We start from the raw sequence: 18,648 nt of genomic DNA on the forward strand, positions 1-18,648 counted from the left end.
TCGATTAAAAGTTGCGTAAATTCTATTATAGTGGCTGAAAAGGGCTATTTAAACACGTATTGTGTTGAAATACATTGATGTGTGATGTTTTCTGGCTTAAAATCAAAGAACAGCTGTTGGAATATAATCAAATCGTCTTATTTTGTCTAGAAACCGCAATTTTAATACTTATTTGATAAAATACATTATTTTGCAGGGTTTTCTTAAACAAAAACAGCGAAATGTGTGTTTCAAGGTATATACGATCACATTTTTTATATTACCTTAATTTATATTAATTATTATTTTCTGGAATCAAAAGCGCTTGGTTCCATACTTTATATTCACCCTGCATTTGAAACAAAGTAAAACTTATTTTCTAAGATTATATAATATTATTATTGCTTGTTGATAGTTCAATAGATAGTTGACAGCAGATTGACAGATGACGTCAATCGTCAACAACAACGGGTAACCAACCCCAAGCATTCAAAATTACTTTTGAATGTTCCAGTTACAAACAACATGCAAAAAGTAATTTTACTAAAAGTTCAAATTCTAGGTGATAATTTCTTATTGATAAATCTGTAAAAATGCGAAATACCTTACACCTAGATCAAAACTACGAAAACTAAATTCTGTCTTTAGAGTCTTTAGACATTAGGTAATGATGTCCTCAAGTTTCAGTCAATGTGGTCAAATCCTGTTGGATTTGATTAAGAGTTTCATTTTTATTTAGTAAAGTGTCAATCGAGACTTTTCAAAACATCGTACTAGAAAAGACAGTTGGAAAGATTATGAAAGTGTCAGATGTACTGGATTAAAAAATTTCTAGACTTGCAAAAAAATATTTAAAAATTTCTTAGAGAAATGCTTCAATTAAAAAAATGGCAATCGAGACTTTTTTTAAAACATCGTGTTGCAAAAGGCAGTGGGGAAATGTCTAGAAATACCGATTTAAACAATATCCAGGTTTGTAAAAAAAAACGTTTAAAAATTTCTCAAATAGAAATGCTCAAATTTAAATGTAAATTGATACTTTTCAAAATACCGTGTTACAATAGACAGTTGGGGAGACTAAGAAAATGTCAACTGTCACTGGCTTAGAAAATTTCCAGACTTGCAAAAAAAACATTTAAAAACTTCTTAAAAAAAATGCTTGAATTAAAAAAAAAATGTCAATCGAGACTTTTTTTAAACATCGTGTTGCAAAACACAGATGGGGAGACTATTGGAAATTATCAGATCTTAGCAAAATTTATAGGGGAGGCTCGCGGCTTTGCCGCTCGCCACCTTTTAAACCTCACGCTATGAGATTTTGTCAAAATAAAAGGGGTTCGTGGCTTTGCCGCTCATCCCACTCTAAACCTCACACTATCTAATTTGCAAATATTTTATATAATTAATAGAAACTCACACTATCGGGTTTTGTCAAAATTAATATTTAATTCATTATTTATATTTATTCAAATTTATTTCGCCCCCTTCTAAACCTCATACTATCTGATTTCACAGTTTTTCTGCTAATAAACTGGAAATCAATTTTTGTTAGTTCAGTAGGTACATCTAGCTTTTGTTACGTCGATAGAAATAAGAAATTCATGTCATAACCTCAAATTAAAAACTGCTTTGAAAAAGTAAACAAGCACAAAAAATTTATATAAAATATCAAAATGTTGACAACATTTCATCATAAAACCAAAACCATATTTTTTAACAAAATTGATACGAGACAAAAACAGATGCAAACAAAATTTGAATCTATTGAAATAAGTTGCCAACTTTTTCACCAAAATTTTGACTCCCGTTTAAAAAAAAAACAGATTGTATAGTTCTAAGGTGAAAATTTAAATTATTTCAGGATAACTTCAAATCGAAATAATAAATCTTCTCATTTTTGCGGTCTGCCACTGCCTACCAAAGCCGTAAAAGAAGTCAGCTGGATGGCCCTCGTAACGTACCAACTCCATTAGGTACCAGCGGGTGGTGGCTAAACTATCCCAGACCACTGCCGGCATCTCTATCGTAACTTCTTGTCGTGACCCCACTAACTTGCTTACACCATAAACACTCCACTGACCATCATGATGCAATCACATTTTTATTTTATTGATGCTTGCTTACATTAGAGTCCGTAATATTTCAATTGTTTATGATAATTTGATGATGATGTATTGATTATAAATCATAATCGTTGAAATCCGCGTAGGAAGCAATCAAATGACTACGAACCATAACAACAAATAAGAAAATTCATAAATTATTTCTTGATAATCAATAAAAGTTAAAGAACATCTTTTCGATAATAAATTTGTCCCATTTTTGCTTGTGCCAAGCATCAACACATTACATAAATTATCTTTTTTATTTAATTTCTTAATTTTATTACCGTCGCTAATGAAGCTTTCAATACGATATAAAAATTGAAAATGTTCCCTTTCGGCGAAATATTTAATTTTCTAAAAATAATTGCTAATTCTGTGTCACCTTTCGACATATTAGTAAATAAAACTTTTTTTTGTGGAATTTTGTGGTTAATAAAAATCTGATCCCAGTTCCGGTGAAAGTATGAAGATAAAAGTAGCCGACCCACACACGTGATATAATAAATAACGGCTTCTTATATTTATTATTAATATAAAAATATAGAACTAAAACGAAAATTAATTAAAAATATTAGCAAGTCAAGAGTAACTAATTTATTTTGTAAGCACTAAAACTAATCGCTAAAGTTCTAAAATAATTACAAAGTTTGTCTTGATAACTTTTTTCAGTCAAAAATAAAGGAAACCTGTTCTTCGACTTAACACCTTATAAAGAAAAATTAAATAGGCGGTAGTTTATCTCTAGGAATAGTTGGTTTTATTAATAAACACTTAAATGTCCAAAAACCATAAAGATATGGGTTTCAGAATTTCGGGTAGTTGACTTGTGAATGGCCATAAATTAAAAAGAATAAATTATGGGAGGTAAATGCTAATAGGTTCTGTTCGTGATAAATTTTTTTTGGGCTACGAAACGAAAATTTGTAAAATAGTATATTATATCACAAGATAGAGAAGAGATTTTTTATAGACAAGTTGTTTATTTTCCCTGATGGGTAGCATCGAGGGAAATAATAAATGCAAGGCTATAAAAATCTTCTCTACCGTGTTTTATATAACATTTTTTTTCACTAGCAGTACATTTATTATCTAGAAATACAACGGTGAAAAATATAACCCTACTTAATGGACATGTTGTCGTAATTCACAATTACAATTTTTGTTAATTCACTATTACCTACAGTAATTAATTACCTACCTAAGTAATTAACTTAAGTTGAAAGTATTATTTTCTTCTTATCATAAATGAGGTTATGTCATTTTTGTACTTCTGCAACTATTAAAGGAATTCTCTAATTTCATAATATAAAATATTTGTTAAAAAAATATAGAAACTGCAAAGAAAAAGGAAAAGGTGTAAAAATTTGCCCCACTGCCGCTGGTATTTAAAAAGAAATAAACCCATTTGTTGTTTTGACAGTTTTGACATAGACAGAATATTAGAGATGGGGTTATTCTGATATTTTTAATGACGAAATTTAAGTCTAGTACTTGTGATGGTAATAGTTTTCAATAATAATATTCTAAAAATATTTATATCAATGTAATACCCTCCAACATCGGCATTTACCCATCTCTAATGCATTATAGCCCTTGGTCTACAATGAAAATGATTATTGACACTAGGACAGAAAAACAACTTCACAACCTCTCGACAAACCAAATAATGATATCTTTTACAGCTAGTAGTGAAAAAATACATTTAAACCCTGTTTTATTTTAACTGAAATCACCGTCAAAATTTTGGCAAAAATGTTATGGTTATGTTTCATGTTGAAATTTCGTCAAAATTTTGAGTTTTATGAATGTGGTGTGATTATTTACTCAATGAAAGCGTTTTAATCGAATACTTGAGAACGGATATCACTTCCTAATGTTCAAAGACAGAATTCAGTGTTAATACCTAATTACACGACCCAACAATTTTTTTGTGATTGATCTATTGACACGTGTATCAGGGTACATCACCATCCCTAATCACGAATTTGATAAGAAAAATTCTCCACCACGTACAGATTTAATGTTACAGGAAAATAGTTTTCTCAAATTTTATCGTAAAAATTGTTCATTTCAAACAGAAATTGCTCGTCACTAGCGGCACCCATTTGGGGGAAAACATTTAAATGAAAATGGAGAAAATTAATTTTAAGTGTTTCGTTTTTCGGCGATTTTTTACATATGATATCTTAAAATGCCTAACTTTAAAATCTGACGTGCCATGGAATTTTCTTTATCATTTTTGAGTTTAGCTCATAGAATTGAACAAAAAGAAGAAAACAGTTATTCTTCTCAGTCACAAAATGCTTGTTGGCTAGTGTTATTGGTAGAAACACATTACAAGGAAGTGAAATGAGCTTCTTGCTACAAAAACTTTAATGAAAAAGGATGTCTTTACAAAAAGAAGGATTTTTTACTAAAAATTAGAGAATTTCAACAATGATCTTTTTCTGACTTGTGCTTGCACTCTTTTCGTCTCCCAATTTCCAAAAACTGCAAGCGATACCGAATTCATCTCCATTTTTGTGTTTTCGTCTCGAAACTTAGATGACTTTTACTGACTTCTAATGAGATCAAAAACCATAAAAAACAGACTCTAGGTGATTGGTTAAAAGAACAATCAATTTTTAATAATCCTTGTTTTCGAATGGATGTTACTTCTCTAATGCTGCAAAATTTAAGAAATTTCTAAAAGGCAAAAGTCATTTGTCATGACAGTTATCAACGTTTTTGCTGCATTTTTTTGGATTACGTCGGGTAAAAGGCCATAATTTAGCCGATATGGGTTCAATCTTCCTTAATTATCTTGTCTCCAGACATAACGTATATGCAAAATAGAGATAGTATGACGGCATGTTTATAAGCCTTTAGTACTGTAAGCTGGTAAGACTTACGACTAACTTCCTAGTTCTCCGTAAATCACTCCTCAAAACTCTGCATGTGATCGGGCACTGAAAACATCAACATTATTCTTCCGATTTATGCTCTCCACCTGACCGTTAATTTAAAATCCAATCTATCTGCGTATAACAAGTACAACATGAACCATCCTTGGCTCATTCAATGATTTTTCCCAGACACGGAAAACTCTTTCTGTATTTAACACAGATGTTATTGCCTATCACAGCCATCGGAGGAGCTTTGGAGCGGTTTGAACTCGGTCATCGTAAGCTCTCTCTTGTAGATATCATTGCGTCCGTCGTATCGCATTATTATCACGCTATTATTATGTACGTATGCGGAGAAATTGAATATGTAAATTTCTGACATATTGGTTCTCGGTAGCGCTGAATAATAATAAATACGGCCGCTTGTTACCGCTGTCGATATGAACATTATTATGGAGTGTATAGAAAGAACTAACCCGTGTGGGCCGGAGCTCCTGCGCTACTTATTTTTATAACTGGCATGCATTTGTCATGGACCGGATAGTATATCTGTCAAAGTGGACAATGCATTGCCAATGTATACGAGTTCACTTTTGCCGACTTCACGCTATAGGTGTTAAGTTACGACGCCGAACAATTAGTGTAATAATATGTTTATGTTGGTATCTGTGACGGCCCACACTGTTCTGTTATGTTTACCGGCACGGGAACATCTATACGAACAATGCCCTTATTGCCGTGCATTGTTGCATGAAAATGGAGAATGATGATTTTCTCAGAGGAACTCAACAAGGACATATATGGAACATTTTTACCATATTTCTCTCTACTGCTGACATTCTCCACATATCCATCTAAAAAATTAAAGTTTTATAAAATGACAGTTACATTTTGCTTACTATCTATTTGTATACAGGGTGAGTTTAATAAAAGTAATGTTTTACAAAAAAAAATTGTATTTTTCGCTATGCATGTCAATTTTTTTACCCTTCCTTGTAATAAATCTTAATTAATTTATGTCAATTCGCTGAAGAAAAATAATAGTAGTTGAGAACATTGCAAGTTTAAAGAGAGTTGGAATTATGTTGTATTTGTACTTAAAAGTTCTTACAATAAGTTTGATTTGGGGGTCATTTTTGCTTTTGTTTTGCTTTTATTAGACAGTAGCAATTATGCCGCTTTATTAAACCAGTTATCTCAACTAGTGTATACAGAGTGTCCCCAGCGAGTTAAAAAAGTCCATTAGTCACCTTTAAATAGTGAATTAAAAAAAAATGTATAGGATATTGGTAGATACTAATCTAGTGCATGTCCCAAAAATAAGTTACGATACAAACTTGTGCTTTTTTAAATGGTTTCTTTGCATTTTTGAATGTAGCCTTTTAAAACAATGTTTTTACGCTAAACTTTTATTAGTAGATATCGCTTAGTTTTAGAAATAAGACGTTTTTTTGACGAAAACATGTACTTTTTAAAAATTTATTACACAAAAACTAAGACAGCTAGAACAATTTTTTTCTTACTTCTGCAAAGAAGAAAGTATAGAATATAAAGCTGTAGCAATTTTTTAGTGTTTTGTATTTGTAAAAATTAATAAATTAGGAAGTTTGTTAAAGGTTAAATAACTTAAAAAATTTAAATAAAACACCCTATTTTTTATTTTTGTATCTAATAGATTGATAAATTGTCTACCTGAAAAAATTAACTTTTAATGTCTAGAATTGATAAATAAAAAGATATTTAACATAGTAATTCCACTTATCCGTTGATTTATCCAGAAATTGTAAATACTGAAATTCGAATTATTTTATTGTAAAAATAAAAAATAATGAATTCAGTTTAACACAAATGTGATTATTAAGTGATCTTTCTTCCATCTCTTGTGCAACTGTGCAGTTTTTGGCTACTGAAATAATAGTATATTTTTTTAATGTTTCACGTTAAATATCTTTTTAGTTATTAATTATAAACACCTAAAAGTAAATAATTTTAGAAAGACAATTTAATAATCTTTCAAATGCAAAAACAATAAATAAGGTGTTCCATTTAAATTTTTTAAGTTATTGTACTTTCAACAAACGCCTTCTTTTTTTATCTTTGCAAATGCAACACACAAAAAAATATTACAACCTTATAGCTTATACCTTCTTCTTTACGGTTGTAAAAACAATTTTTCTAGATGTCTTAGTTTTTGTGTAATAAATTTTTAAAAAGTACATGTTTACGTCAAAAAAACGTCTTATCTTTAAAACTAAGCACATTTTCCACCTCGCTCGTTATCTACTATTATTTTTGTGACAATGGGAACTGCAATTGGGGTAAAATAATAAGGTATAGTTATCTAGTGCAAAACTTTTATAGATAAATTAACAATTAGTATCAAAAAGCTTACAAAACTGCCACTTTTCCGTCCTATGCAATTCGGAGAAAAAGCGGGTGTGAGTAGTGGCATCGCTTAGTTGATACAGAAAAACAATTATATCCTAAATCTAAATAAATCATAATTTGGTGTAAAAAAAAATTAAAAAATTTCTATAAGCCAATAAAGCAATAAACGTTATAATACACCTCAGTTACATGTTCCCTTAAAAAATAAAGGATATTTCTGGAGAGGAGCATTTAGAACATGTGCTATAGTTTTCTGCATCACCTTGTATCTTTTTAAGGAAGTATTTTGTTACTTAATCTTTTATTTTATTTACAGGATGATTCGTACCATCTCTTGGGTGCTTTAAAAAAATTGTTTGAGCCTTTTTTCACGAAAAAAAACAAAAATTAGATCTTGGGGTTAAGTTTTTGGCTGTCTTGATTATGTATTCTTGAGTTTAGTAAACGAAAACGGCAGATTTTGCAACATTAAACAGATACCTGTTAAAAAAATCACCAATTTGTGCGTTAGGGTGTACAAAATATTTAACAAACTATGAAATTCAACAATAAATTAAATTGGACAATGTCGGAAACAAGACTTAAACTGTCTACATAATGCATGTCATTTAAAAATATATATATTATTATAACGTCACATTTTTGGGACATTCTGTATAATCAAAAATATTTTCCTGAAATGCGCCCTAGAATATAAATAAAGTCTACAAAATACCAAAATTCTAACTTAAGTAATAGCTGAGCTACAGAAGACCGGAGCTGAGATGAAGCACCCTGTATATTATGGAATTTGCTAGTTCTGTCAGTTCTAATTTTCTTTTTGAAAAAAACAAACTTGAAAAAAAACTGCATTAATTTTTATGCTTAGCTGAAAGTCTTCTATCATCATTCGAGAGTTGGTCCGACTCTCTCGAATCACCCTGTATAATTATATTCACAAAAAGTTAAAAAAATAATAGACAAAATAAACACAGACACAGAAAATTCAGCAAATGGCAAGTACAATTTTTTCGTTAAAATCTAGCATTTTTTTCTTTCTTTTTTTTCTTTAAAGTTGTACTTTTTCAACCACCTATACATAACACAACTGTCACCTATGAGTATACAAGATGAAACAAAAATATTAACCAATATTATATTTTTCTCAAAACAATTCAAAAATGCAAGAACAAAACTTATCTAAGACTGCAGTTTAATTGTTTCCGAGACACGCTGTATGTAGGTCTGTATTAAGTATAATATGTAAAACCAAATATGGGACATTGTACCGTTAAAAAAACTAAATTGGTCATTTATTATTTAAATTTAAAAATGCATTGCCAATGCGCAGAGGAATGTTGTTGATTTGTAAACAATCAGTCAGAAAACTCCAAGCGCGTAATAAATATTTCTGAAATGTAAGAAAGCATTAAATTGAAAATGTGTTTCGTAATTTTTTTGAAATAACGTCTTCCGCCGTAAATACCAGTGGAGTAAAATCAACTTCAAATACTCTTATTCCATGATTAAACTGTTGTTTGCATTTATAATTTCTTTTGTTACAAGAAAATTTTCATATACCTACAGAATATTAATAACGAGAAATCTGTAAAATATGTTAAGACATACATCATTGGAGGAATTTCGGAACATCTTTTCTTAACACAAGATTAATATTCTACAAAACTAACGACTTTTTATTCGATTGGAAGTTTTGAAATAGTAACAAAAATGTGTGTTGCTATGTGATGTGCATATGCAGTTCGATTAAAATTTCACATGCTGCAATAAAAGTGATGTCATGTCCACAACAAACATAATTTATTATACCTTCCCAACATCTCTACAACGCTCGTAATTCATACTTATCGACAATTATATATTCGATATTATTTGATATATTCCTGTTGGAACTTGGGTATAAGAAATAAGGATATGGTTTAGGAGCAAAGCCACAAACCATGTTATGTTGAAGAATTTATTATATGATTTTTAAATATTTGACGACTTCCTATCGCAGGTCATTTTTGTGATTGGCCTAATAAATATGGAAATTGCTCGCCCCTTTGTACAAAAACTTAACGATGCGTGCTGGGAATAACGTTAACTTTGTGTTTAGTCGGATATCCGAACCGTTTGAGGAATTAAACAGAAATTTCCGGTAATCGAATTTATTGCCTCACGTTAATTTGACACCGGAAATTAATTTGTACAGTGCGTAAAAATTTTTCATCAAATTAGTACCTTTTTGATATTAGCTGTTCCAGTATTTGACCCTCAACATTCTAAAAAATGCAGCAACATTTTTTCCCACTGATGTAACTGCTGTCCAAAAATTACTTTCTTTTCAATAAAAAAAAATGACAAAACCATGTAGGAGTGAAATGTTACACTTGATTCAAAAAAGCCCAAAGCCAAATACGAAGCAATTATCAAAAGAGAAACTTGAAATTAGAAAAATGGTAGAGATTTCAAACTGGTTCATCAATTGGGTCACCTTGAAAGATTGATTATAAATTCGAAAATTTTACATTTTCCTTGAATCGAACGGAATGAAAAAATCTCATGTTACAATTTATTACTAAAATCGATTTTGCACAATGGGTTTCTATTACTACCAGCTATAGGGAAGGCATTTTTGTGAAAGCTTATTTGAATTTAAAAAGCATTTATCAACCTACGGTGAAATAGCAGCCAAGCTGATTGATTACTGATAGGTGAGATACAACGGACTTTGTAATTTATTTATGGCTTTTATTGATAAGTAAATGCAAACTGAATAGCAATAGTTTGATCTAAAGTTCACATTAAGTCGATTTCAGTTACCTGAACCATAAATGGAACAAATTATTTACAACAGGTGTTACTCACTATACTTTTTAATTACTGAAATGACTGAAGCCACTTTTGTGATCTTAAATACAGGGTGTGTCATAACTCACGCCCCAGAGAAAAATTTCAACTAAGATAAAATACAAGGAACATGAAAAAAAAATTTAAAAAGTCTATACGTCAAAAAAATTTTACATTTATTTTTTTACATTTTACATTTTTTTATGTCTATTTAATGATACTGAACAACTTGTATATGTTTTTTATAATTATCTAGTAAAAGTACAAAAACTTTCTCAATAAAAGCTGCAAATAACAATAAACAGAGTTACAATTTAGGATACAGCTTCCAATAGCTTGCAGCAAAAAAATTATTTTTCCAACAGAGATAAATAAAGTCAAAGTGCAAGATTTAAACTCTCATAACTTCGAATTTTTTATAGATAGAATTTTTTAACATTTTTTCTGCAAACGTCGCAAAAGTCACCACTTTTATGTCACAAGTAAAAGTTTTACCTTTCAGCTGTGGAGTAAAAATTCTATTTTTGCCCCTAAGCGTTTTTATTTTTAGCATGGCATTTACCAATGATGTTTCTTTCGCTGCTTTTGCAATTTCTGGAGAGCTACATAAATCATCAGCATTCGACATTTTGCCCTACTAACTGCACTAGTTATTTTCAAAAATCTCTTGCAGAGCGTTCTGATTATTTTGTTAATTTACTTGCTAATCACCTATAGTCTTGCTCTTTACTCTCGATCTGAATACGTTTGCGGATAAAATAGTATACGTTATTCGGAGTAAAAGTGAGTGAAACGTTCAGCTTCGCCACATAATCTATCACTTTTACTCCTAATAACATAATATACTATTATATAGCACTTTATAATAAAAGTCTTTATTGAAAAGATGTGGCAAAGTTTAGCTCTTACGTTTAATCATAAACATGAAAAAACTTAAAAGTAACTAAATAAACAACAAACCAAAAATAATAACAGAAAATAAAAAGAAAGAAAAAATAACATAGCAATTCAAAAAACTCATTCCGAAATGGATTAAAAAACAAAATTATGATTATATTTCCTTTTTCCATAATGTAAAGGGTGAAAAAAATAATAATATCCAGTCTTAAAATACCAAAAAATAGAAAAGTTAAAGACAATTTACTTAGTTATCAAACGAAAAAGATGTTGTGTGACGGTAAACTAAAATTTTTGATAATTTATTTTTTATTATAAAATTTTTTTTAGTAAAGATAACATTTTAAAATTCGGAACACCTCCATTACCAGACAAGAAATTAATGCTTTAAAAAATTTCACATACTATTGGTTTTTTTCATTATTTAATTTTTTATTTATATTTATATGTATTATTCAAATCCGAAGACAGACTGAATATTTTATGTATTAAGTTAGGATTAAGCCTTCAAATGATTGCAACATCGAGTTAAAAAACTCAACTTCTTTCAAAAATTTCAGTCTCTTGCTGCAAAAGCAATTACAATGTTACAATGCTATTAAATAAAGTGCTAATTTGGAGTAATTATACTTTGCACATAGTTTCATAATTTATAAAATTGTTGAAACATCCTGTAAGTTTGATTAAAGTTTTTAGAAAATAATCCCAATTATGCTAAAACGACGAACAAAAGTAAGTAATTTTTTGTTGTATAACAAGATCCTCACAATTTGTACATATTTGTATAATTGATAGCCTCTGATTGCACTCTATAATTAATTCAATTCCTATCTACTCGTTTAGCCCAGTAAAAATGAATGAAACAGGTTTAAATGAGACGCAAGTTTTGATAATAATAATTTATCGTAAACAACATAATGACCTTCTTTGGCATCTCCTACCAGAAGAAAACGTCAAACATAACGACCGTTTAAAAAATGTACCTTTATAAAATGTGGCAATCACACATTAGCGACCGTTTTACGTTCAAACTTGATTTATTCCTGAATCACTAATGTGGATTTTATGCAATAACCAAAATGTCAACAAATCGAATCTTAATTATGTAAAACAAGAAGTTGCGTTTTAAAACGGCCCCTTTTTTGGTAATTTTCTTTCCTGGTGTTGGTCGAAAAACTCTCTATCCACATATTTACCCAACTCATTGAAATTCCAGAAATATTTGAAAGGAGTCGAGAGCTGAGTCTTATCGAAGTTAAGGAAACAAAGGATCACGAAGAACGCTGTAATTAAATAACATAAAAAGCGAGTAATAGTGTAAATACCATGATACTCTTCACGGGCTGCTGACTACACTCACTAAACTCACATTTCCGACATCCACACGGTTCTGTGATAAACAGGCGTTATAATGCCCGCTTTCATGCTCATTTGCACCGTTTTACAGAATTTATTTTGCACGCGCACCTTAATTATCTCCCTTCTAATTAACCATCTTTGAATTTGGCATAAACCATAAATCTCAATTCAAAATCAAGATACAGAGGTGCTAACCCGAGTGGGTGGTGCGAATCATGAAATTGCTATTTATTTGAAATTTTCAGGTGTTTAAAAATCAAGTCTAATTCGACTAGACAGATAAGCATTATTTACATTACACCTCCAGGCAGTGCTTGTATTTCGGTCACCTCGTTAAAGAGTTTACTATACACAAGATCACGCATTTGATACGCCAATACGAAGACAAATTAATAAATTGTTAGCGAATTACGAAACGGAAAATTGTGGATGCGAAACATTTCGAATCAGAATGATTAAAATTTATTATCCATAAATACATGGGTTATGTAGGTCCTTCAGTTGGAGGCTCGAAACTGATCATTAATCTTAAGGATTTTTACCTTTAGTTATGTAGCAAAAGTATGCAACATTTCAGTAAAGTTTAAAAGAGTGTGCTACATACACGAGATTGCCTGCAATCAATAATATTATTCTGTAGACCAAAAATGAGCGAGAAAATAATAAAATAAAAAACAGCTGAAGCTAGTGCAAAAATTGATAAATTTTTGTACATACAACAAAGTGTTAAAATCACCTAAAACGAAAGCAAAAAATGGAATCTTGCTAATTTCGTTTTAATTTTAATCAAAGTCTTATAAATGCTCAAAGACGGCTTTTTATCGGTTTTTATCGCTGTCATAATCTACAAATTAAAATTATTGTGATTGTTTTATTACTTTTTACAAATTTGTTTGTGGGTTTTCAAAACTCAAAACTACAAAAAAATACCTATTTCATTGAAATTTTATGTTACAATAAAAAGTAATAAATCCGTAAATGTATAAATTCAACTTTAACTTTTGATAAAAGCCAAAAATCTCCAAAAAACTAGTCCAGCTAAAACATTAAATTATAATGTTTAGTTTTAATTTGAATAATTAAAATCAAGAACTTTTGTAACAAAAAATCCAAAATCTAGCTTCCTTACATCAAGCAATTTAGATACCAATCAGAAATAGTGTTTTAAAAAAAGCACAGTGGTTAATTTATAGGAACGTCATTTAAAAAAACACAATTTTACAATTTGGAGACGATAAAATAAAAGGAATGTATCTAAATTTGTGTATGCCTGAGGATGAACTAAATAAAAAATAGAAAGTCTTTTTCAAATTATTATTTCAGGGAATAGCAATAATCATGAAATAAAAAAGTACGAAACGATTTTTAGCTTTAGGAATTCGTGTTAAAGAATCTTTTAAATGAGGCTAAAACCACCATAAAAAAATACAACATTTTAAGTGCATAAAGAGAAAAAATAGAACCGTCGTTGACATTATTACAACAATCATTAAAGCAGTTTGTTTAATGTTTATTTATACTGAATGTTTTGTAAATAAAGCAAAAACCTCAAATAACGTATTTCCTGCAACATATTTAATCTTTTCTTCCTCTAGTCAACTGACCGCAAAGAGAAAAGCTTTTTGGCTGTAATATACCAGGTGTTTTCTTAAAACGTTATGAAAAATTAGAACCACATATTCTATTTGTCAAATAAATGAGCTTTGTTACGGATATACAGGACGTCCCATGTAAGACTTTCGGGTCTAATATCTCTGTCAATTGCCAACGGATTTTTATGTAATGTTAAATGTAGGCAACTTGCAAGGTAGAGATTCAAGCAGTATTAATACAATTATCTCAAGATAAAAAAAATTTTAACACATATTTTCTCAATTTAAAATTAAACGAAACTACTACACCTTTTTCAAGTGTAATTCAGAAACCATCACATGTAATTCAGATTAGTTAATTTAGTTTCAGAAAGCGTAAATTATAATTCAGAAAGTGTTATTGTAATTCAGAAGAGTTAAATGAGTTTCAGAAACCATAAGATGTAATTCAGATTAGTTAATTTAATTTCAGGAAGCATAAATTGGAATTCAGATTAATCAATTGTATTTCAGAAAGTATTAATTGTAATTTAGAAACCATTACATGTAATTCAGAACAGTAAATCCAATTTCATGTTACATGTAATCCAGAAAATATCCATTGCAATTCAGATGAGGAACTTACTGTTATCTCAAAATAAAGTTTACACATAAACACGTGTTATTTTCAAAACTAAACTTGTTATTCTACAAAATAAATAAGATATTTTATTTTTAAAGAGATTTTGATAGTGTAATTTTTAAATGAAAATAACGAATTCTGTATTACAATTGACAAATTCTCAATTACAAATGACAAACTCTGAATTATAATTAACACTTTCTGAAATACAATTGACTAATCTAAATTCCAATTTACCCATTCTGAAATTAAATTAACTAATCTGAATTATATCTGAGTTTCTGAAATTCATTTTACTGTTTTCAATTACAATTAACACTTTCTGAAATACAATTGACTAATCTGAATTACAATTAACGTTTTCTGAAATATATCTTACGCTTTCTGAATTACACCTGAAAAAGGTGTAGTATATTGTTAACCACTAAAAAACTTTTACAGAAAAAAATAACTAGAACACTCGTCTAAATCAATAGAAATTCGAAAATTACGTTGTTAAACGTATGACCTCTTTTTTGAAAAAAAATTATCAAAGTCAACTCTAAAACAATAGTTTAACGTCTCCAAGTACCATTTTTACAACCCTGAAAACCTGTGGTACCTTCAAACATCTCTTGTATGGAACTGATTAGCCCAATAAATGCGGTTTCTAACTTTTAACAAAATTTATTCTTTTTTCTTGTAAGCAGAACCTCTTTCAAAAACCGATATTTTATTGGCAATTAAAAATTTGATATAAATTTTAAGTACCTAATTTAGCATTTTTAAAAACCATGTTAAAATCACATTTTAAGAGCTAGAATTGTTTTAGTAATGCAATATTTATCACTATCTATACTAAATAATCTACATTTTAAATTTCGTTAGAATTTAGAATTAGAGTTTTGAATTAGATGGGACTCCTGTACAGGGGATAAAGATTCATAATAAAAATTAAAATCCATTAGTTTCTCCCAAACCATTTGAATTATTTTCATAAAATTTCATAAGCTGTATGAGCCATTTTTTGCAATATTAAGAAACCCTCCTGTATTTAATTTTTAAAATTATTTGGCAATATTTGAGGTGATCAGATTGCTACAGAAGGTCGTTTAATTTTATGACGATTTTATTATGTCGCAAAAAACATTGTAACAAATAAAACATATTTCTGCGAAGTTGTACATAAAGTTTCCCAGATAAGCCAAATTATCCTAAACCATAAAGCGTTTTACGAAGACAAACGATCTTGTAAGTATTAAAAATTCAAATGACGAGCGGTGTTATAGTCGACATGGATCCCGATGATTTGGCACAAAAATCTCATTTCGTATGCTCGAAACAAATTGAAATTAAAGTAAAATGTTAATTTCTTCTTGTCATTGTCCCTAGGAAAAAGCATCCAGGAGTGAACATGAATAAGTGCGACCAAAAGACCCAGCTTGAAATCTCGGGTTTCAATTTCGGTCTAGGACTTTGTGTTTTTCGCTTATCATCATCATCATCGATGATCCTACCTGCATTTGAAGGAGCCAAGCGTCGAGGAAGGGCTGCGAGTGGTTGCTCTGGTGGGGGTTCCAGCAGTCTCCTGGATGTGCCGGGACGATCTGGTCGTCGGATCGGGGCGTCGCCGAGGGGGCCACACAACAAGCCCCCGTATCCATAGCCCCGAAGGGCGCACTAGAACACACACCCTCGGCGCTCCGAGAGTTCCATAAGCACCAACCTTGCTCTTTAACTCAGTCGCCTTGAATTTATTCAATTCCGAAATCACCGCTTTCAGGCACAAATTCAAAATCACCGCTGATAGTGATGAATAAATACACACAGATGCACTTGAATACAAATCAACTAATCACATTCAATTTGCGTTGAAGTATGTTTGTCTTGACCATTCGTGCGTAACAATAAACACGATTTTATTTCAAATTTTCAAAATGTTGCACAAATTGTCACTAAATAACCGAACCAATGAGCATCCCCTAAAACGACAACTTGTTACTCTAATAAAGTCAAAAACACATTTTTTTTTGAAAATAGTCAATGGCTAGTTTTGCGTAAAAGACAATTTTTTTTCATTTGAAGACACTTAAGGCAAGCGTTTGCGTTTGTCGGTATTTGACAATTGTTGAAGGCGTGGAACAGCACCATGTGGTGGGTGTACCGCAGTTCACTTGTTGCGTAGTCGTCTTGACAACGGTCACACGCCGACTGAGACTGCCAGGCGTAGAACACAAGAGCGCCGAAGAGAAGAGATAGGCGATTTGTTGAGGTATGACTGTAGCGCGCAAGCGTTTTATAACACCCACGACACGCGACTTAAAACTAATCAAAAGATGTGGATGATACACTTCCTATTGATTTTTTTTCATGGCTTTTACTACGACTTTTCACACTGGTGGTCATCGGTGTTGTTTAATAACCAGCTTTTAATGTAAAGGGTGAAGGCAACTAATTTAATAGTGGAGCTTGCGGAAGAAGATGAATTATTGAAATGAATTCACAAAAAGGTAAAAATAACACCTCAATGATCAAAAAATTTCTATTTTCCTTGAATTCAATGGAATGTTGTATCTTGTCAATCCATAACATATAAAACTAGTTTAAGATTTGTCATTTAACTTGCAATAAATACCGTAAAACGGGGTTACTTTGACACTTTATGGGGCTACTAATTTTGTTTCATTTTCAGTATAGGTACCTACCGAAATTATGTTTATTTTATTTTTATGCCATATAAAAGCCATATATAAAAATTACTTATTTAATTTTTTTTAAGAAAATATACATTTTATGTTTTGTATTTAATGCGTTTAATAGAGTTATTTACATTACGTATTTTTAGTTGAGGCAAAATTTTAAGTCTGTTTGTTTGTTTGTTAAAGCAGAAGAATCAATTGTTCTGATGCTATTTTTTTCAAGAAAATATTGCAACAAATAAAAAAAATACATTAACAAAACCTCTCAAACTTTGACAAAGTAGCACCATTTTACGGTATCTATTTATGCCTATGTACACACGGTAATTCAAAAAAGTAGCCTTGATTGACGTTTTCATTTAGACTAACGATACTTCTGAAAGTAAGCAAGTGGTTTTGAAAACTCCCTGACTGAAAGTGTGGTTCTTTTGTTTTTTGATTTACCCTACACATGTGTAGGCTCGATTAAGTGTATTCACGTCAAAAATAAAAATAAGTAAAGTAAAGTAAAGTAACTAAAGAAGCAACCGTTCACTTCTTACAATATAAAAACTGTATAAAATTTTGATTTTAATTCTGATATAAAAAGTACAATTTAGTAAACAATCTAAGTAGGAATGGTTTTCTATTATGCACAATTGTCATTGGAAGTATTGTTAATTTGGTGGAAGCGTCTATAGTAAATTTCAGTTTCTCAATGACATTTACTTTTTTTAGAATATGTGGCATATCACATATTACAGTATTTTCCACGATACCTCCATGTACTGCCCTAAGGGCAGAGCCCTAATTACAGGGACCATGCGTTTTTTTTTAATCATTTGTCTCCAGAAAATAATAATTATAATATAAAGTAATATGAAAAATGTGATCGTATTTTGAAAACAAAATTTTGTTTGTTTTTTGAGTTAGGCGATTTTTTGTCAAAATTGCAATTATTTATGGAAAAAAAAATTTTTGGAAAAATTAAATATAAAGTAGATAATTATGGCTAGCTTTTCTTTAATTATTTTGCCACTGACAACTGTTTTTGAAAAAAAAAAAAACGATTTACAGGTCCTATATTTTTTCGTTTCTTAAATTATTTTTTTTTGTCAATTATATCTAAAATTAATCAAAAAGTGCTTCAATTTATTGACAACTGATTATTTTATAAAAATTTGCTTAGTTTATCAGTTTCCAGAAACTGAGTCAAATTTTTTCCCGACTTTTACACCGAAACTAAGCGTAAATAAATAAACTGCTCCACAAAAATTAAGAAAGTGTGCAATAATTAATTAAATTAATAATATATTAAAAAATAAATTAATA

The 18,648-nt window shown here is 30.0% G+C and overlaps 1 protein-coding gene across 1 annotated transcript in view; it reads right to left on the reverse strand.

Moving 5' to 3' along the window:
- LOC123005989 (Krueppel-like factor 5) overlaps positions 1–16,836 on the reverse strand; it is a 198,233-nt gene extending 181,397 nt beyond the window's left edge. The window contains exon 1 of the mRNA XM_044400107.1: positions 16,156–16,836. Within this exon, the coding sequence (XP_044256042.1) occupies positions 16,156–16,302 (147 nt within the window). The 5' untranslated portion in view covers positions 16,303–16,836. The remainder of the gene's footprint in view (positions 1–16,155) is intronic.
- Positions 16,837–18,648: the final 1,812 nt, after the last annotated feature.

The sequence above is a fragment of the Tribolium madens genome, unplaced genomic scaffold (genome assembly GCF_015345945.1).
Source record: "Tribolium madens isolate multiple individuals breed KSU strain unplaced genomic scaffold, Tmad_KSU_1.1 Scaffold_11;HRSCAF=98;Tcas5.2_LG3b, whole genome shotgun sequence".
Classification (NCBI taxonomy): Eukaryota; Metazoa; Arthropoda; class Insecta; order Coleoptera; family Tenebrionidae; genus Tribolium; species Tribolium madens.